Source organism: Cryptomeria japonica, chromosome 5 (assembly GCF_030272615.1).
Source record: "Cryptomeria japonica chromosome 5, Sugi_1.0, whole genome shotgun sequence".
Taxonomy (NCBI): Eukaryota; Viridiplantae; Streptophyta; class Pinopsida; order Cupressales; family Cupressaceae; genus Cryptomeria; species Cryptomeria japonica.
In genome coordinates this window covers 711,812,841-711,835,373 of record NC_081409.1, presented here as the reverse complement: position 1 = coordinate 711,835,373, position 22,533 = coordinate 711,812,841, and the positions used below count along the sequence as shown (strand labels likewise).

The 22,533-nt window shown below is 34.9% G+C and overlaps 1 protein-coding gene across 1 annotated transcript; it reads right to left on the bottom strand.

The window, feature by feature from the left end:
• Positions 1 to 13,288: 13,288 nt before the first annotated feature.
• On the bottom strand, positions 13,289 to 15,892 carry LOC131042156 (G-type lectin S-receptor-like serine/threonine-protein kinase At2g19130). The gene has a single exon (XM_057975483.2). It carries the CDS (start codon positions 15,868 to 15,870, stop codon positions 13,489 to 13,491), a length of 2,382 nt encoding a protein of 793 aa, XP_057831466.2. The 5' UTR covers positions 15,871 to 15,892; the 3' UTR covers positions 13,289 to 13,488.
• Between the last annotated feature and the right edge of the window lie 6,641 nt (positions 15,893 to 22,533).

Below are 22,533 nucleotides of genomic sequence, written 5' to 3'. Positions count from 1 at the left end.
CTGAGACAAAATGGATAGAGGTAAAGAGGAGGAAATACTCTTTTGGAAAACATAATATGTTTCTTAGATCGACCATGAAAAAAATAGTTGTCACCAGCATAGGAATTTCTCAAAGTGTCTTGCTGAAAACTCAACATTATAAATTTGTTGTCTTAGCTTGTTTGTGGGAAGGGCATACATTGTACTTATTTTGTATCAATATAAAGTACGACTTATTTTTTTTGAAATTATATATTAAAATGTAATTATAGATAAAAAATTACAATTTTTTAAACACAAATACAAGAAAATAAATATATTAATTATGAAAATTAGTTGTTACGACATCTTTAAGTTCATAAGGATATTTTTTTTCTTGAGCGCATCTTAATATTAAAGCCTAACTCAAAAATAATTGACCTCTAAGTCATGGGGATGACAATAGAACCATCATTATTAAGAAATAAAAATATTTTAATGATCTCAAATTTCACTAGTGTTTCCCCTATCATCTTCAATTTCACTCGATTACCTTTCCCCTTCCATTGGGGACATTACCCATACCAATTCTTTCAACTTTTTTGTTGGAATATTAATACAATATTATTTTCTTTTTAATAATATCGCTACCTTCATCCTTAGCACCGATATCTTTAAAATAGTACATAGCACAACACATTTTGTAGATCTTTCAAATGGAACAAATGTCGAAACTAGAACAATATTATTTAAACCAATTCCATGATTTCCAATTGATCCATCAACCTATCTAAGAGGAAGAGAAGTCTCTTCGCTTGTTAAAACTTACATATCAAACAAAATTTTGAGCTTGTTGTGGTAGGATTAGGGAGGGAGTGCCAAATCTATATTAGTGAGATTCTTTTCAATAGAAGTAGAACAAATATCCTCAAATGTCTCTAAATATGAAATATATTATTACAATGATCCTTTGTAAAGATTTTTTAATATATTTCATTCCTTCTTTTATTATGAGGCTTCACCACAACTAAGCCATTTAAGGTAGGTAGTTCTACATGATTTAGGGATTTTTCTTTATGCATTATTTTTTAGCCATAAACATTTCTAGAAGTGAGTGAATGACATCTTTGTTTTATTTGACAAATTTCTCTAAATATGCCTACATAGGCTAGACATACATGACTTATGAAAGTAAGATCCTCATAATCTAACTATTAAATCCAATGCATAGTTCCTCATCTAATCTCTAAAGAATTTGGAAAAGGATTATTATGATCAATTATTAGATATATATGAGTATAAAATTTACCTTTCTCTTTGGCATGTGATGAGAAGGGCCCAAAGATCTCCCAAGGATAGCCTCAATATATTTTACAAATATTAGGTTTCTAAAGTTTCATCAAAAGATGAACCTAGTCCAAATCTTATATAAGATCTCTTCAACTAATTCAAACCTCACATAACAAGGTTTAATGAGCAAGCCAAATTGATTATAAAAATTTAATATTTTGAGTCTAATTTTAAATTAGATAATAATTATTTTTGGAATAATTATAAAATAAATTCTACTAAAATAACCTCCCCATCCCCATTTGAATACCAAGTATGTTGTGCTCAATTTTTAAGTACATGTATTGTGGCTTTAAAATTGATAAATTTTTAAATCAAATAATGCTCTAATAAATAAACAATGTTGTCAAACCTATAACCATGAGACCAATAACAAAAACAATATGAGCCTCAATATTTTGTAAAGAACCATTAGGAAATTTATCAACCTTATCATTAAATTTATTGCCATGCACAACTTGCATAAGAAAATTAAGAGCTTTTTGATGACTAGATGTGACAACCTCGTCATCTTGAATAACATTTGAAAATAAAAAAGGACACTTTGGGTCCCCTTCATATCCCATCCTATGTAACTCTTAGGACCAAATATTCTAACATTTATCAAGAAAAATGTAGAAAATTGAACGACTACAAATAAAAACTGTCTAAAAAGTAACACTTAAAAACATATTAAATTTTGAAGAGTTTGCTGTTGTGCATGCACAAGATTACAACTAACATAGGACTAAAAGGTAGGTGCAAGTCACATGTCTCTCGTTGCTTCTCCTTTATATGGAGAAATTGTTATTTTTCTCCCTCCATATCTATCTAAGTCTCTCTATATAAATTTATCTTTCTCTAGATCTACATATAAATCTATCACTTATATTTCAATTATTGATGTAAAATGATTAATTTAAATTTAATCCATCTTTTCTCTATAAATATTTTCCTTCACATATCTATCTATCTCTTTGTGTGTGTGTGTGTGTGTGTGTGTGTGCACATTCTTATCTCTCATCATTTATTTTTCTTCAAAAAATGACTAATTAAAATTCTTTCATGTATTTAACCCTCTCCATTTGTATTTCTTATCTCTCTTCATCTTCTATCTCTCTCTACATCTCTATGTCTCTATATATGTACATCTCTCTCACTTAATCTAACTATATGTATTTATTTCTCTCTAAGTTGTTAGCACAAAATAATTGATTGCAAGTTATTTTCTCTTTTCTTTTACTAATTCTCTCTTTTTAATCTTCTCTACCCTTATCTCCCTTCCTCTCTCTATCTCTATCTATGCTTCTCTAATGTCTCCTCTTTGCATGTATCTTCCTCTTTTTCTCCTACTCCCCACTCTTTCTATATTTGTCTAATTCTTTATTTTCCCTATCTTTTAGTTGCCTCTCTCTTCCTCTTTCCTTGTCAATTTGAGCTAAATTTATGCTATTAAGTTTCTTATAATGTTTTATATATATATATATATATATATATATATATATATATATATATATATATATATATATATATATATTCAATAACAAAAATTAATTTTAAAAATCTTTTTAGCAATTGAAATAAAGTATACTATTGAATAATGAACTATACTTTCAAAAAGTCATTTAATGCTACTAAATGAAATAAAAAAATAAAATAAAATTTATTTACAAATCATGCACACATACTCCAATGTTATACAATTGACAATTATATTTTGAATATCTAAGGTATGTTAGTATAATATAAATAATGAAATATTATGTCTTTGTCTATCTTTGATTATAGTTACAGAAAATGACAATTAAATAATATAGAGTTATCCATATTTCTTGTATTGATCATGTTTTTTTAAAAGAATATTTTTTTATAACAAATATTGGAAATATTATTCAACAATTGAATTTATTTCCACCATCTTTTATTGTTGTTGGACATTTTCAACCATTGATTTTAACATTTGTTCCTTCTCATAAATAAATGCATTTAGTATAACAAAATAATTCATAAAAATAATACAAATTTGCTATTTTAAAAATAAATATATTAATACATTTATACTAGTTATATTTACCTATTTATTAGTATTTAATGGAGATAGTCTATCTTCTATTGGACAAAGGGTGATGCTTGTTTAGCATATCTCTGGACCAGATTTGACAGGGTCCTGAAGAAGAACTGAAAGTAAACACATTGCACAAGTAGTTTCACAGGCAGGCTTTCTGGTAATCTTTCTTTGTCAGTGCGGGGTATGACAATGCTGAATCATTAGGCAACGTTGCACTTAAGTCGATGAATCTGTTGATGCTGCCATTTTTGGCACCACGGTTTAACGGGCTCTGTCGAACACAACCACTGGACCACCACTCTTCCGAATCCCAAGCACAATTGTCTGCCATGGTGAAGCCTTCCATGCATCTGTAGAACTGAAGATTGTTGAAGTTGTAGCTTCCATAAGTGCCATAGAAACCATATATGTCGCATTAATCTCTAGGCTGATTTCAAGTCATGGTTCATTTGGTGCCATCATAAGAATCATATGGTTGTATTCCTCCAGACTTAATTTGTACAAAACGTGGGATGACACCTAATAGTTTATAGTTGAAATACAATCCAAAGCTAGTATTTTCGTAGCTGAGATTGTAGTGGGTTCCATTTGGCATTTTTAGAATTCCATTTAAAATTTTGTTAGTTCAAGTTGCACTCTTTCAATTTTGAAAAGAATTGTTTCATGTTAGTACAAATTCTTTTGGGAATAGTTTAAATCATACATACTAAGCTTACACTTCTACTCTTAAAAGTGTTAAACATAATGAGTTGACTAACATTCTCTAGACTTAATATGTTGCATAGTGTGTGTGGTTTAAGGCTGACCCTTTGCTTTGTCCCAGATGGATCCAAGGTAAATATATTTTTAACTATAATAATAAATTTAATACTTGACAAAAAATTCTTTAACCATAAAAAAAATTTAATTAAAACATCCAATCTTTTCTTAAAATTTTAATATAAATTTAATCAATGCTTAATTTTTTAAACTAATTAATAATAAAAAATTAAAAAATCATTAACTAAATTAACTTTTAATATTAAATAACCAACTCACTGTCAAAACAAACATATTAATTAATTATATTTTCATCGTTATTACATTTATTTAAGATTATCTTGTGTCCAACCCCGACTTACATTAGGCTAGCTAATAACATTGTCATTTCTAAGTCTGGTTCATACTCAGATAGATTAGGATACACAATTTCTAGATCAAATAAGGAAAGGGGGATGTGGCCAAAGGACATTTGTTGTGGTTCAAATGAACGCTACCAAAAATAGGAGTGTTTGCATGGACACCATTGAATAATAGAATTATAACTCAAGATAGAGTTCAAAAGATAGGTATAGCTAGCCCAAATTGGTGTGTTTTCTACAAAGAATGTGAGGAAATCACATATCCTTTTCTTCTTGAGTGCAAGGTAACCCAACCATGTTAATTACATTTTTGTAATAAACAAGACTATAAAGCTACCCTCCAAAACAATCAGGTGAGCATTTTCTTATCTTGGCCTCAACTTGACAAAGGTGCATTGTGGGGTGGTCAATGTACATAAGTTCCATCTTAGTGTTGAGAAACATGTGTCTCAACCTTGCAGTCTTTTTCTGGAAAATTCCAGAATTTGTTTGAGGTAGTTTTCCACATGTTTATGCATTAGAAAATGGTTAGTGAGTTGTTAAAAATGAGTCTTGTCCATAGTAGAATATAGGTGGGCCATTTTTAGAGCCTTAATGACTCATTTTGTGACTTTTAAGAGGGTCGAAGCTAGGGGACAAAATTATGGACGGGATTACTATTTTAACCTGGTTGTTTTTCCATTTTGGAAATGTAAATGTCAAAAAATGGGCACCATGTGGCATGGTGGTTAAGCCCATGGTTTTGTAAAACCACAAGTGGTTTCCAGGTTGTAAAATCACTATAAAAGGAGGGCTTGGGGAGGAGTTTGATAATTGAGTTTTTTGCAAGACTGGATGCTAGAAGGAGTCTCTCTGAGTTTGAGTTGTGGTGATGCGCTCTTGTAAGAACTTGCATTGCAAGTGTATTGTAATCAACTTGATTTGATAATACATTGTGCGAGTTTTGGAGGGTGGGGTTTTTCTCCTAGAAGGGTTTCCCACGGTAATCACTGTGTTATGTGTTCATTGCTATTTTGTTTATGCTTTATTGTACATTTCTTGATATCTTAGTAATATTTAAGTTGAAAGTTGCATAACCGTCCTCTCAAGATTAGCATAGGAAGCGTTTCCGCACACCTTTGCTTCCTTACAAGTGGTATTAGAGCCTGGCCAGTTTTGGTTCTATTTGTTGGGTACAGGGTTTTTTGAGCTAATCAAGGTTTGAGTGGGAGCTTGTGCAAAGTTTTTCATTTCTATATTGCAGGATCGTAAAGATGGCAAGTATATCAGGGAGGATTGATGTAGAGAAGTTTTCTGGCACAAACTTTGAAATGTGGAAGCTGAAGATGGAAGATCTGTTGATTGATCGAGATCTATGGGATGCGATTGATGAGAATAAGCATAGGCCCGCAGATCTGACTTTAGCTACACAATATGATGTAATGGATAGAAAAGCTAAAGGTCTTATAAGATTATGCCTTGCAGACTCAATTCTGATAAATGTCCATAAAGAATCTACTGCAAAGAAGCTTTGGAACAAGCTAAGTGAGATCTACCAAGCGAAATCACTTGTGAACAAGATCTTCTTAAGGAAGAAATTTTATTCTTTGAAAATGGAAGAAGGTGGACGAATTTTTGAGCATCTGGAAAGCTTTAATATGTTGGTAACTTAGTTGACCTCTATTGGGGTGCCAATGGATGAAGAAGAAAGATGCCAAATCTTGCTATGTTCATTGCTAGACTCATGGGATAGCCTTGTTATGGCCATAGGGAGCACTTCAATTACCTTGAAGATGGAGGATGTTGTTGGTTCTCTACTTTCTGAAGAGCTGAGAAGGAAGGTCTCTCTGAATGCCAAAGAGGCTTTGAGTGTTCGAGGAAGACCAAAAGAAAGAGGCAAGAATGAAAAACAACATGGCCATTCTAAGTCCAAGAATAAGGGGAGATCAAAATCTCCTGTGAAGTCCAAGGCAATCTGCTGGAACTGTGGCAAACCCAGACACTTCCGAAAGGACTGCAAAGAGGAGAAGAAAAAGAAGAAGAAGAAGCAATATTTTGATTCTGAGTCCGAGAAGGAAGATGGAGATGCTTTCATCTCAGCCTTGGCCACTCGTGCAGGTGACAATGCATGGTTAATAGAGTTAGGTGCATCTTTCCACATGACTCCTAATAGAAACTGGTTTAGTAAGTATGAAAATTTTGATGGTGGTAAGGTGTATTTGGGTGATAACTCAGTACTTGATATTGTTGGTCGTGGAAGTATTCATGTGAAATTTTCTGATGGTAGAATTAGAAGATTTGATGGTGTCTTGCATATCCCGGGACTAGCAAGGAATTTGTTATCTGTTAGCAAACTAATAGATGCGGGTGTGCATGTACAGTTTTTTGAAGCAGGTGTGAAAATGGTAAGAGGTGCTATGGTAATAGCAAGAGGAAGCATAATGGGTACACTGTACCAGCTTGATGCATGCACAGTTGAGTGCAATAGTACTTCTGATAAGATTGTGAAAAAGACTACTCAGTTGGAAAAGGAGAGGGTGTCTCTTTCAAGAGATGGTCGTGGTTTTTGGGTACCCAAGGGTGCTCTGTCTACCAAATCAAAGTTGCCTACAAAGAAGACCATGTTATGGCACCAGAGGCTTGGCCACATAGGTGAGAAGGGTCTACGGACCTTGAAAAATAAGAACCTTATTGATGGGTTGAATGATTGCAATCTTGAATTTGATTTTTGTGAGCATTGTATCTATGGTAAACAAAACCGCATTCAGTTTTACTCAAGTTCTCATAAGTCTTCATGTATTTTGGATCTAATCCATTTGGATGTATTTGGTCCAGTTGATGTTCCTTCTATTGGTAGATTAGTTTATTATGTTTCTTTCATTGATGATTTTAGAAGAAGAACATGGGTTTATTTTCTTAGGAGTAAAACTGAAGTTTTCAGTTGTTTCAAAGAATTTAAAGCAATGGTTGAGTTTCAGACTGGAAAGAAAATAAAATGTTTGAGAACTGATAATGGTGGTGAATTTTGCTCCAATGATTTTGACACATTTTGTAAAGATTGTGGTATTAAAAGAGAGAAGACAACTCTGTATTCTCCACAACAGAATGGAGTTGCAGAAAGAATGAATAGGACCTTGATGGAGAAGGCTAGGAGTATGCTGAGTGGAGCTAGACTAGAACAAAAGTTCTGGGCTAAAGCTGTAGCCACTGCCTGCTACCTGATAAACAGGTCTCCTACATCAACTCTTGTTGATAAGACGCCAATGGAAGAGTGGTCGGGCCACAAGCCTTCACTTAGACATTTGAGAGTGTTTGGTTGCGAAGCATATGCTCATGTGCCAAAGGAGAAGCAAACAAAATTGGACAACAAAGCTGTTAAATGTATTTTCATCGGATACAGTTATGGTGTAAAAGGATACAAGCTTTGGAATCCTATTGAACAAAAGGTATTTTAATCAAGAAGTGTTATTTTTAGAGAAACTAAGCCTTCTTCTGTTACAGTGCAACCAGAACAAATAGAACAAAAGAAAGATGTGATTCAACTACCTGCTACACTGGAGAAAGTTGAATCGAGGCCCTTAGAAAGACAAGAAGTCGAGGAGAGCTATATGAGTTTTGAATCATCAGAGGAAGAAGAGGTACCTGAAGCTGAACTTGACGCTGAACCTGAACCAGATCTTGCTCGAAGGTCTACTAGACATAGGAAACCACCTGAAAGGTATGGGTATTCTCCTGATGATTGGAGATGCATATTTGCATTGAATAGTAACATTGATGAACCGAGATTTGTAGAAGAGGCTCTTGGTATGAATGATTCAGAGTCCTGGAAAATAGCCATGGATGAAGAAATGGCAGCTCTTAAGAGGAATGAAACATGGGACCTTGTACCATTGCCTGAAGGACGAAAGCCTGTTGGTTGTAAATGGGTGTTCAAGAAGAAGATGGGTTCAGATGGAAGCATTGAGAAGTATAAAGCACGTTTGGTTGCAAAAGGTTACTCCTAGGTTGAGGGAGTAGATTATGGTGAGATTTTTTCTCCAGTAGCCAAAATGACATCCATTAGATTTTTACTTTCTATTGTAGCAGCCTATGATCTAGAGATCGAGCAAATGGATGTGAAAACAACTTTCCTTCATGGAGATTTGGAGGAAGAAATTTACATGACACAGCCAGAGCACTATGTGATGAAAGGTAAAAGTCATTTGGTCTGTAAGTTGAAGAAATCCTTGTATGGTTTAAAACAGAGTCCTAGGATGTGGTACTAGAAGTTTGATACATATGTGTTGAGTTTGGGATTTGTGTGATCTAAATCTAATCACTGTATATATTTTAAATCTAATGGTGATCATTTCTTGGTCATTGCCCTATATGTCGATGACATGTTGTTTATTGGCAAAGGAAAAGGTTTGATTGCAGAGTTAAAATCTCAGCTCTCGATAAAGTTTGAAATGAAAGATCTTGGTGCAGCTAGGCACATTCTGGGAATGGAGATTGTAAGAGATAGACAAAACAGAAAGCTTTGGCTAGGCCAGAGCAAGTATGTTGGTACTATTTTGAAAAGATTCAATATGCAGGATTCAAGACCATTGAGTGTTCCTATTACAATGGGAACAAAGCTTTCTAGTTCACAGTGTCCTACATCCCCATTGGAGATGGAAGAGATGAGTCAAGTACCGCATCAGAGTGTTGTTGGAAGTTTGATGTATGTTATGGTCTGTAAAAGACTAGACATTGCCCAAGCAGTGGGAGTTCTTTCTCATTATATGTCTAATCCAGGAAGAGCACATTGGGATGCAGTAAAAAGAGTTTTCAGATACTTGAGGGGTACTTTAGAGTACTTGATATGTTTTCATGGAACAGGAAATGAGCATTCCTTAGATATTCGAGGCTATGTGGATTCAGACTAGGCCAGTGATGTTGATAGAAGAAGATCCACCAGTGCATATGTGTTTACATTATTCGGTGGTGCAATCAGTTGGATGAGCAAGCGATAGGTTGTGGTCGCTTTGTCCACTACTGAGGCAGAATATATGGCAGCTACTCATGCCTGTAAGGAAGTCATCTGGCTAAAGAGATTGTGTTCAGATATAGAGTTCAAACAGGGTGCAGTGACAATTTACAGTGATAGTTAGAGTAAAATCTGCCTAGCGAAGAACCCTACTTTTCATGCCAGGACCAAGCACATTGATGTACAATATCATTTTGTGAGAGATATGATTGAGGATGGCAAGGTGAAGCTGGAAAAGGTAGAAACTTTGGTGAATGTTGCTGATGCATTAACTAAGCTCGTGAGCATAGAGAAATTCAGATGGTGTTCAGAGTCTATGGGCCTCTCGGCCCCTAGCAATTAAGTCCATGATATTTTGTATCCCCTGACTCTTGCAAGGTGTTCGACAAGTGGGAGAATGTTGAGAAACATGTGTCTCAACCTTGCAGTCTTTTTCTGGAAAATTCCAGAATTTGTTTGAGGTAGTTTTCCACATGTTTATGCATTGGAAAATGGTTAGTGAGTTGTTAAAAATGAGTCTTGTCCATAGTAGAATATAGGTGGGCCATTTTTAGAGCCTTAATGACTCATTTTGTGACTTTTAAGAGGGTCTAAGCTAGGGGAAAAAATTATGGACGGGATTACTATTTTAACCTGGTTGTTTTTCCATTTTGGAAATGTAAATGTCAAAAATGGGCACCATGTGGCATGGTGGTTAAGCCCATGGTTTTTTTAAACCACAAGTGGTTTCCAGGTTGTAAAATCACTATAAAAGGAGGGCTTGGGGAGGAGTTTGATAATTGAGTTTTTTGCAAGACTGGATGCTAGAAGGAGTCTCTCTGAGTTTGAGTTGTGGTGATGCACTCCTGTAAGAACTTGCATTGCAAGTGTATTGTAATCAACTTGATTTGATAATACATTGTGCGAGTTTTGGAGGGTGGGGTTTTTCTCCTAGAAGGGTTTCCCCATGGTAATCACTGTGTTATGTGTTCATTGCTATTTTGTTTATGCTTTATTGTACATTTCTTGATATCTTAGTAATATTTAAGTTGAAAGTTGCATAACCGTCCTCTCAAGATTAGCGTAGGAAGCGTTTCCGCACACCTTTGCTTCCTTACACTTAGATCATCCGGAATTTATGAGAGGAGTAGAATCAAAGAATATTCAATGATAAGGAGATGTCTCTTAAGTCTTTTTTAAACAAATCAAGGTGAGTGTATGTGAACATTTGAACACAAAGGTGTTGTTAAGGAAATTCAAACTCATCTCAACTTGGGATAATATAATGGAAGCACATTGGACTCATCTCATCAAGTCAAAATGGGATCTTATCAAACCAAAGTCGATTCCCACTAGGGCTCACTAGGTTTGGCCTCCATCTAGCAGACTCTAACTAAATATTGACAAGGCCCGATGAGGAAATCTTGGTTTGTCTAGGGCTAACTATTTTCTACTTCAAAATGATAGGGGAGATTTAGTTTTGGGTAGTTCAGTCAAGCTATAAGAGAGGACAAACAATGATGCAAATTCTTCTTCTCTTCATAAAGGCCTCATCAACTCCTTCCAAAAACTCCAAATTATCATATTAGGAACTTATGTCCATAGACAACCGCACAATACACCAATGTCAAGTTGGACCAAGCCAAGAAAATGTCCACCAAATTGTTTTGAAGTGAACCTTTCTTGTCTAGTTTGTTACAAAAATGTAACCAACACTATTGGGTCACTTTGCGCTGAAGAAGGAGATGATTAATGGTTTCCTCACATTCTTTACAAATAACACACTCGAATTTTGGCCATTTGTGTCTATCTTCTAAAGTTTGTCTTGAGTTAAAATACTATTTTACAATGATGTCCATGGAAATTCTCCCACTTTGGTTAGCACATTTCAACCCCAACAAAGGTCCTTAGTCTAGCTAACAACATTATTATTCCTATGTTTGGTTCACACTCGATTAGATTAGATGAACCAAATTGGTGTGTTATTTGCAAAGAATGTGAGTAAACCACTAATCATCTACTTCTTCAGTGCAAGGTTACCCAATAGTGGGTTAGAATTTTCTAACAAAGTAGACTTGAAAGACCCACTTCAAAACAATATGGTGTACATTTTCTTAGCTTGGTCCAACTTGACAAAGGTGCATTGTGGGGTGGTCTACAGACATAAGTTCCATTTTAAATTATCTAGAATTTATGGATGGAGCTAAAACAAAGGATCTTCAATGATAACGAGACGTTTCTCAAGTCTCTTTTGAACAAAATCAAGGTGAGTGTATGTGAACATTTGAACACAAAGGCGTTGTTAAGGAAATTCAAACTCATCTCAACCTAGGACAATAGAATGGAAGCACATTGGCCCCATATCATCAAGCAAAAAGGGGATCTTATCAAACCAAATTCGAATCGCATTGGGATTCACTCTAGAGGTTTGGCCTCCATCTAGCAAACTAACTAAATATCAACAAGGCATAATGGGGCAATCCTAGTTTGCTTGGGGATAGTTTTCTACTTCATAATGACAGGGGAGGTTTAGTTTGGGCTGGTTCAATCAAGCTATAAGAGGGGACAAACAATAATGCAAAGTTTTCCACTCTCCATGAAGGCCTCAAAAGATGTGTAGAAAAGAAGATCAACTGCGTGGATAGAGAAGGTGATTCACTAGTTGTGGTGAATGCCTTTACTATTAGAGAAACCCCAAGTTAGAAATCAAGAGCATGAATTGAGAGAATTGGTTAGTATCTAGACATACTCAAAGACTATTCCATCTCACATGTGTATTGTGAAGAAAACTCGGTGGTGGATCTTTTGGCAAATCATGCCATTGTTCAATATGCAAGTGAGGTCTTTTCATGTAGTGTAGAGGTTTGGTAAGGCCTCAATGCCATTATAGAAAGTGATGCAAAGGAGGCTAACATAGAGGTTTGTTTGGTATCTTGATTTGGTAGGCAGACTAGTGTAATGGTATTGCAGAATGTTTATTACCTCTCTACACAAAATTTTGTAACATTTTTCATATCAATCTCTCTCCTTCATGAGAGATCACAAGGTTTTCCCCTATTTTCTCTAACAAAGTGAAAATTCATGACACTTCATTTGGACACAATTATTCTTGTTGGCTACCATTGCACACTATCGAGAAATTTATGCCAATGTTAAACATATTTGGGCTTCAATCTCAACTTGACAACCATCTTTTTGTCGGTTGCAATTAATTTTCTGAAAGGGTTTCATCTCATGTTGCATTTCTTGCAACACTATCTACCTCATACATAGACCTCTGCCATACCCAGACCATATTCCCAATGTGGGCGAGGCCATCCCATAACACCTTGTCTTCAATCACGTCTCGCACACATCGATGACATGGCTCCAAACCATGGCTAATGCATTCCTTTCCTTGACACTCTTCACACTTTCTTATTCTCATCCTTCATACTTCCAACAATTTTGTGATATGAACTATTCACACAAGCTCTTTACATGAACCACTTGTGCAACAATTAATTTCAGCAACAACCTTACTCTTTTGAGGCTAAGATCTTCCATTCTCCAAACATACAAATAACTTCTCTAAATGAGATAAATCCATGATCTGATTGTACAAACACACCCAACACATTCTGAGAAGATCACACTCATAATTATGGGCCCTCGTATAAGGGAGTTAGGCCTCGACCAGCTCTATACTCTTTGTAGATTTAAATTAGACACAAAACACAAAACACAAATTCAATTTAACACACAATAAACTTTTATTTATTCAATATCTATTACATCATGATTCACTTCAATATAGAAGTTACATTTTGATATATATAAACAATACAAGACAGTAATTTATAGAGATTGAAGCCTCTAAAATAAAACAGTTCACTGTATTACAAACAAAGAAACTTCTAAAACATGATAAGTCACCATCTATAAATATTTATCAAAAACACTAAAACATAATTTAGAATATGTGCCCAACTCCAACTACATTCTTCATATTACTAATTATATTTCCAATTGCACACCTTGCATCACTATCCAACACTTAGATTAATCTAGCTAACAACATTGTCACTCCTATCGTTATCGGTGTCGCTTCGGTCTGCTTGTTTGTCCTTGACTGCAGAGGTCGTCACCTGCGGAGTTTGAGGCTCCATTGTCCCTTCCAGCATCCGCACCACTTGTTCCATGCTTGGCCTCATCTCTTCCTCCCTTTCTATGCATAACAACCCTACAATGCCTGGTCTTCTCACTTCTTCAATATCTGCCTCCTCTGCAATACCTTCCTCCACAATATTAATAGTCTTCCCCTGGTAAATTTGAGCTGCAGCCCACGCAGGAAGGTAATACTTGTCTGGATCTTGCACGTTTAAATCCAAAGTTCTTCGGCCTGAAATGATTTCCAAGAGCGTGATACCAAAACTGTAAACATCAACCTTGGTAGTGATGGGAAGACCGGAGATCCACTCGGGGGCCAAATAACCTCTCGTTCCTCTCGTTGTGGTCAGTACGTGGCTGAAATCTCTACCCACAAGCTTTGCAAACCCAAAATCTGCCAACTTTGGTGAAAAATCACTGTCCAAAAGAACGTTCTCGGGCTTAATATCGCCGTGAATGATGCAATCTCTGCATTCCTGGTGGAGATAGACTAAACCTCGTGCAGTGCCTAAAGCGATCTCGAATCGGGTTTTCCAGTTGAGTGTCTTACCTTTACTTTCGGAGTTACTAGTGAACAGTAGGGAATTTAGAGAGCCGTTGGGCATGTAATCATAAATCAGTAAGCGTCTGGATCCTTCTGCACAAAATCCTCGAAGCCTTACCAAATTCCCATGTCGTATGTTTCCAAGGGAACTGATTTCCGCTCGGAATTGCTTATCACCCTGTCTTGAACCTTCCAATTTCTTTACGGCCACAAGCGTGCCGTCTGTGAGAGATCCTTTGAACACTGAACCGAATCCTCCGCTCCCCAACCTAGACTTAAAATTCCTTGTTGCTATCTTCAACTCATTGTAACTAAACACTCTGAGAAAAGAGTTCGAGGAATCCGCATACCTCTCCATCGATCGTAGCCTATACTTCCACCATATTAAAAATGCTAAGATACAAAAAGCAACAGCGAGAGCACTCACAATAATTATGGCTTTCAGTTTGGTGGAGAACGGTCTATGAAACTTTGGAAGTGAAGAGGCAGCGACTCGAATGGAGACATTCCATCCGCTTTTTGGTGGAGATTTTTGCATGTTTAGCAAATCTCCTGACCAGATTTGGCAGGTTCCCGAAGCTGGATTGAAAGCAAACCCAGTGCACGAGCAGTTGCGGAGGCAGGATTTCTGGCATTCTTTCTTTGTGGATGCAGGGTATGGAAAAGCTGAATGATCAGGCAACGTCACACTAAGGTCGATGAATTCGTCAGTGCTTCCATTTTTGGCACCGCAGTTTAACGGCTTCTGCCGGAAACAGCCACTTGACCACCACTCTTGCGAATCCAACGCGCGATTGTCTGCTGGGGTGAAGCCTTCAACACAGGTGCAGAACTGAAGATTGTTGGAGTTGCAGCTTCCATAAGCGCCACAAAGACCATATACAGCGCATTGATCTCTGGGGCGAGTCTTCGTGATGCTCCACTTAGTGCTATCAAAGGAAGCATATGCTTGTATTCCTCCCGATTTAACTTGGATAAAACGTGAGATCGCATCCAGCAGTTTATAATTCAAATACAAACCAGAGCTAGTATTTTTAAAGCTGAGACTGTAGTGGGCTCCGTTTGGCATTTCTGGAATTCCACTGAAAATTGAGCCGTCCCAAGTTCCGCTCTCCCAATACCGGACAGAATTGTTCCATGTTAGCACGAACTGTTTAGCTCCAGATGGATCAAAGTGAAAGGAGAAAAGCCCAGGAGAGGGATCCAATGAGCTTTTCCAACTGACTAGCTTTTGCCGTCCACCGAACCACATCCCAGGCAACCAAGTGTCTACAGGATAGTCGAAACTCTGCCAAACAGTCTCAGATTTATTGCTATCGCTCAGCATTAGAAAATTGCCAGAATCTAATAACACGGCCCGCGAGGGCTTGTTCGATACGTTAACAGACCAAAGAGACGTGCCCTCTGCATCAAACAGTCCCAGATGACCTCCTTTTGACAGCTTGAAAACACCAGGCCTGTTTTTCGCCGGACTCTCCCTATTAGCCACCCAAACGACCATCTTCTCCTGTATTTTGGCATACCAGATGCCAATATACCAGTTGTTGCTTCCATTCGGGCTGAAGAATCCCAATTCAAACGTGCCATTCTTTGAAGTTAATGTCTCATTTCCAAGAAGCGAGGCGCCCACGGAAAGAGAATCTTTCTTACCAGCATCCAACCCATCACACTTGTAAATTACAATTAGTACTGTAAGAGCGAAGATCATATATGCTAATAGACCGTTCCTTCCCATTTCCAGATTGGAAGTTTTTATATTTAATGAGTTCCTCGTTTATGTAGTATAAATAGCGCTAAAACTCCAAAAAGTCAGTCAATTTTTTCTCTGTACTTAACGTGTGTGACGGAGTCAAAGTCTTCTGATCTGTGTGCTGTAGGAATTATAATCCCAACTATCACTCAACTGCTGTATCTGCAGCCTTTAACTCCGAGTATGGCGTGGCTAATAGTGGTTCACTTCTTTCTCCTTTAATGGTGAAAACAATGTTTCCGGCCAACCAGCCTGTCCTCCGTGCTTTGGACAGCGATGCTGCACTTAGTGCAGACGCTGTATTATTATTGCTGTTCTGATGAGTTAATGGTTCATTAAATACGCTGCATTAGTATTGCTGATCGAATAGGTTGACGGTTCAATAAAGTCAGCTTGCAACTAAATCTAAATTTATTGTAGCAAAAATATTAAAAATTAGAAAAGTTTATTCTTTTGATTTTATTGATCTTATAAGTTATTTGTGGGAGAGAAAGGGGTCAAAATCTAGACTATGTCAAGCATTAAAGTCACTTACCATTTTCATCGAATTGTTTGAAACATATTTAGGGGAAAAGACCTAGTAGTTGTGCACCCTAACTTCATGCTTCTCAAAATCTTACTTGGAAATTTCAAATCACTCCGATTTTTTTACAGCAGCTTACTTGGCAAGTCCCCTGCTTATAACTAAGGTTTCAGGGCCACATCATCAAATATGATGCCGCATCAGCATGCTTTTTGCCAAGGTGTCCAAAATAACCCAAAAAAAAAGTGAGACCAATAGGGGTGCAAAAGAGACCGCAATAGTTGTGCAGCTGATATGGCATCACTTGATTGGTTACTTTTTACAATATTAGTACATTTCTTAACAACTATTGGTACATTTCCTAACAACTGTTGGTACATTTCCTAATAAAAATTGATATTTTTTTTGTTTCAAACAATAGATTTTATTTGGTCAATTTTTGGAACAAAAGGTATCAACAACCCTCACAACAATTGGTACATGCTCAACTACTGGTGCTCTTCCCCTACATATTAGTCAAAATGTATTTTAAAAATCTAAAAACATTTTAAAACTAAATTGACTAGATCAGATTTTTGTAATAAAAACTATATCTAATTAATATATTTTAGAAATTTTAAAACTTTTTTGAATAACATTTTGAGACAGAAATAATGATATACCCCAAAATCACCCAAAATATTTTTGAATACTTTGATAACACATTCTATAAAAAAAAAGTGATAACTCTAAATTAATCTATTTAAAATCAATAAATACAATATAAGTAAATAGAATAGACATTAAATATTTGATAAAAACTAATTTCTTAATTAATGATAGTGCTTTTCCTATTTAGAATATTAAAGACTAAAAATATTCTAAAATTACAATCATACTGACCTCTCGAACTACTTTTTCGGAACTAAATTCTTAAGTTGTATTTTATATAGACTAACTACAATGCGAATTCTCAACTTCTTTTATTAAAACAAAAAAATGTGAAATATAACACTATCAACAACAAATAAAAATCCAATTACAAAGTTAGGACAACGTGGATACTCATTTCCACTTAATATTGAATATCCATGATGACTTACATTACATTCTATTTCCAACTCATTTTTTCCATCCACTTATTTTTAGACTTGCCTAAATATGACCTAAATTTCTTATGAAATATATTGAATTCTCTTCCAAATGGTGCAACTTCACCTATATTACAAGAATACTTTTGGTTGATGTGGTGAACCATTTGATGGGGTAGGAAATTTGTCATATTCTTTATACAAGGATAGTTCATCTATTTAAAAAATGGTCAATTATGGTGCACTTTTAAAATAACCTCTTTCAATAAAATCAATTCATAAATTTTAAAAATATAAATAGTATCTAATTTTTGTATACAATATTATTTTAATTATTGTTGAATTCAATGACATTTAAAATAGTTATAATTTCAAGAATTAAAATTAGACTATTAAAATATGATTTATATGTATTTTGTTTAATGGATTGAATCTTTATAGTCTTTTTCTTTAAGTAAATGAGGTGAGTTGAAATTAAAGTCTATTTGAAAAAAAAATAAAACTTGTATTATATTTTTAATTTAAATTTCAAAAATTAGATTGTTGAAATTAGGATGATGTTCAATGTTATTAGGATGCACCTTATTTGCAAATTCAACATTTTAATAACACGGTTATTGCCTTCTGTCACTTTTAATATTTTCATTCATTAATTATTGACTTTTAATGCTTTCATTCGCGAGTTATTTACTTCATGTGTAGCTAGAGGTGTAGGTGAAAACTACGTTTCTATGATTAGGGTGATTTATGAGTTATTGGCCCACAATTTGATATTTTAAAAAAGTTGATTTCATTTTACGCGTGATTCAACATTCCATGGATTGAATGCAGACCAAAAATAAGATCATATTGTCCATTTCTGGAGGCCAAATTATATCGGTTTTACTAAAGGTCTAAGAGATCGACACATTGAGTTGCATTTTGAGACACCTACACTTCTTTTGGGGTGTCTTCTTAGAGAAGCTCTTATTTGAAAGTTGAAGAACTATGAGGCAATTGACAACTTCCAACATGGAAAAAATAACTTGGACAGTTTGTGCCATGGTTCAAGATATTGAAATGTAGATACAAAAGTGTTAGAGGCAAAGAAACAAATAGAGGTGCTTCCTGACCGTGCTGAAGCCTTATCAACAAATTGGAATGAAATCAGACAACAAGATGCATTAGACACTAAGGTATTTTTAAATAAATCCTAAAAATGTCCATATATATTATTAGTGTGCATTGTAATTTTCTCCATATATGATGCAGTAGAACATGCATTTGCAGAAGACATGAAGAAATTTCATTCTGATGATGGGATATCAAATCTTTGTATTTTGGAGATTCTCTATTTTCTGTAATCTAGTGCAATTGCAATACATTTTTTTGTTTATGTTGTCATTGTCTTTTTTGCAATCTCTTATCAAAACTCTTGCATGTTGGTAATCACAAGTAGTAATTAAATTCCAAGGAATATGATGGCTTGCTTTCTCCTTCTAATATAATTTTGTTCTTTTCTGGTTCCACTTTGGGGATTGGCAGTTGGTTGGGGTTTTCAGACCGTATTATACTTAACAAATTCTTTCATATACTTTTCTCTCTCTCCGCATTCCCCACTCCTCCCCAATACACACACTCACACACATTCAGGTGGATACTATCTGTGTCAAATAACTTCTAGCATGTTACTACAATACTTGTATTATTTGAGCATTGTACTAATTTTCTTATATCATTTTCTCACAATCAGCTGCCTTTTCAATCTTATTCTAAAATGTTATTTAATTTCATCCTATTTCTCATTAAATTAAAGTGATAATTTAAAAGCAGTACTTAGTATTTACTTGATCTTAAAGTTTCTCTTGCCGGTTTGGTAAATGGGCAGATAAATGAACAGTTTTTCTTAATATGAACACGGGTTGGGCCATTTTCATGTTACGTTCAGCTCGTAGCACAAGCCTTTTCTATAGAAGACGCTTGACTGCTCCTATGTCTCCTTATTGGATTTTTTGATGATGGCTTTGGGTGCCCAAATTTTCTTGGATATTTTGAATAGTACTTGTGAATGCCGATGGCTATAGGTGTGGGGTTTAATGTTCTCTTTTTTATTATAAATGCTTATTTGTGCATTTTATTGCAGTTTTTCATATACTAGAAGACATTCATTCTATTATGAGTTTATCTTTTAAAACTTAAAAGAACTTTCTAGCAGAGCTAGTGGTTCTCTTCATGATCTACAATTTGATACTAAGATTGTTGCTTCTATGGATGCAATTTTTTTATTATATTTTGTTTGAAAAGTCAAATGAAATTTTTAGTGGCTCATCATGGACACCATTTCCTGTTTGTGTGGGTTTACAGTTACAAGTAAAACTACCCATGTGTTTAACAACAGTCTGGATTTCTGGTATATGTTTGGTGAAATAGCTGGAGTTCTTTGTCAACTTCAAATAATAGTCTGCGTTGATTCAATGTCCCACATAGCAAGGCAAACTGTACGACCTTTAGCAGGCAACTTATTATTGAGAATTGCTCTGGGTTTATGTGAGTGCTATAGGTAATACTTTGGTTCAGAAACCTGGACCCATTTGAGATCTTAAATTCGGAAGGATACCCCTTAAAGATTACTATAATTGTAAAATATATAAAATTATAAATATATTTTTCTTTTATCTATTGTTGGTCTTGAAATACTTGCATCTTCCTGTTTATGACTACTCTACAATTAGGATTTATGACATGATTGCTCAGGTTCTACCATACTGTCTTTTCTCATTTTTATTTATGTGATATTTGTTGGTTGCGACAGACTATTCGTATACTCCCTCTGTTCATCAAGACTACGAAGGGATTTTCTTCTACACGACAAATCTTGAGCTAGGTTATGATTGGCCTTAAAGCATTGTGGGGTGTGAACACCACAATCTTGCCAAATGTATGCTGGAGTTGTGTCGATGAATCAAACTTTGTAATGTGTGTCCCTTCACCACCAAGGCACCATGACCTTTTGAAGATCTCTACCACAAACTCAATCAAACTTATTTTATGGAATTTTAAAAGCTGTGTGTTAAAAATCTGAAAAAATTACAAATAACATAAATCAATGTAATTGATGAGTCATTTGCAACGTGACTTTATGCTTGCAAAAAGAGAAACCTCATTGGAGCATTTTATTTGAATGCTCATTAGGATTGGAAGCCACTTTATGTAATGTGTGTCAACCTTTTATAGTATTATGACCAACGAGTGTTGCAATTATACTTTTCCTCGTCGACTACGATTATAGATATAACAGTGGTTTGGTTTTTGTTCCATAAAATTGATTTATAAGTTTCTGGGAAGCATGATAATGTCAAATATTCTTATGTTCCATAGATACTTGCTTGGCCCTGAAATTGGCATCTTTGTCCAACTTAGTGTTTTTAACATGGGAGAAGTTAGGGGACATCACTTACCAAAACAACGTGAAACCATCTCAAAAGGATTTGGAATGCAAGGGAATGTTTATGCTATGACAAAAGATGGTTGGATGTCGTAAAAGCAGAATGGGTTGGTTCCCAGAGGCCTTTCCATAGCTCTTACCCAAACCTAAATTATTCAACATTGAAAATAAAAAAACATAATTTTTTCTATTGTTTTGTCTACTGCTGGTGAGGTTTTTGTTCTTCTCAATGGTAGTAGCTTGAAGATAAGCACATTTGTTGAATATAGTAGTAGGTACATATTATTTAGAAGATAAGGAAGCGATTCAAGGTAAGCTCTAGATTGCGAGTGTTCTTTTTTTTAATCATAATAATCAATTTTAATTTATTTTCATTAATCTTGTAGTTATTTTAATATATTTTTTAGTTTTCTTTTTGATAATTATAGTTTTACAAAATTATTAACTTGTAAACAATTTCTTTGATCTTTCATCTTTAAAAGTAAAATGAGTAATATTGAAGGCAATGATATGGATGGTGAAGAAGTAAACCTAAGGGAAGTTGCATGGAGTGTTGAGGGTTCTCGTTTTATTGAAATTCAAAATACAAGTGATTTTGTAACATCAGAAAATCATTATGCATGCCCTTCATCCTATCTTTAAAAGCGTACAAAAGATGCTTCTTGTAATTTGCCATGATTTTGAACAAGAATCAAGCTAAAAACCTATGGGCAACAAGCATTGGTTGTGTCATTTTTGCAAAACTATTTTATATGGTAACACCATTTATTAGACAAGGGGACATGTGTTTAGTGAAGATATAATATTGGAACGAGTTGAAAGGCAAAATTGGTTAGGGAAAGTGATGCAAAAATTATTTTTAATCTAGATGTTCATTCATGGCATTGCCAATTATTGATGTGTATTCCCATATATTAGTTGAAGAGTGTTATGATAGAGGGAAGATGAATGCCACATATATTGTAAGTGGAAAAAGCAAAAATATGGCAGTGGGATTGTTAAATTTGCAACAATGTGAGTAGGCCAATGATTTAGTGGTCATTTTATTTTTTTCCATGCTATCCCATTTTGTTTCACAAGTTCTTATAATTTCAAAGAGATTTTAAGAAATACAATTTCATTTGGAACCTCTAATACAACCCTTAGAGAACATAGATTCTAATAACTAGCTCCTCAATAAAAAATATTAAATAGGTGAACATATTGATGGAGGAGATGAGCAAACATGAATTAGGAGTGGTTGATCCCTTGTTATAGATGGTTGAATTTATATTCAACATAGGCCACTTAATAAATTATCATAGTTGATAAAAAATTAAACAAGTTTTGCTTTAATAATGAATCAACCAATTGGAAACCATAACAAGTACCATAAGATATAGGATGGAAAAAACCAATTTGGTATAGTAGCCCCATTTCCATTCACAAACAACAAAATAACAAAACACAATGTTGAAACACACAATAATGAAACAATATTTACAACACTTGATCCAACCAAGAAATCTACACACCGTGGATTCATGTATGCAAATATGAAAAAGATTTAGAAAGACCTCTCTTCCTTCTTTGAATAGTTTTCCAGGAAACAACGATATCTGAGTCCTCAAAACAAGGACACGAGGGGGATC

What these genes read in the sequence shown, in the direction of transcription:
- LOC131042156 (XM_057975483.2), bottom strand. Translation starts at nt 15,870, where the DNA reads ATGGGAAGGAACGGTCTATTAGCATATATGATCTTCGCTCTTACAGTA.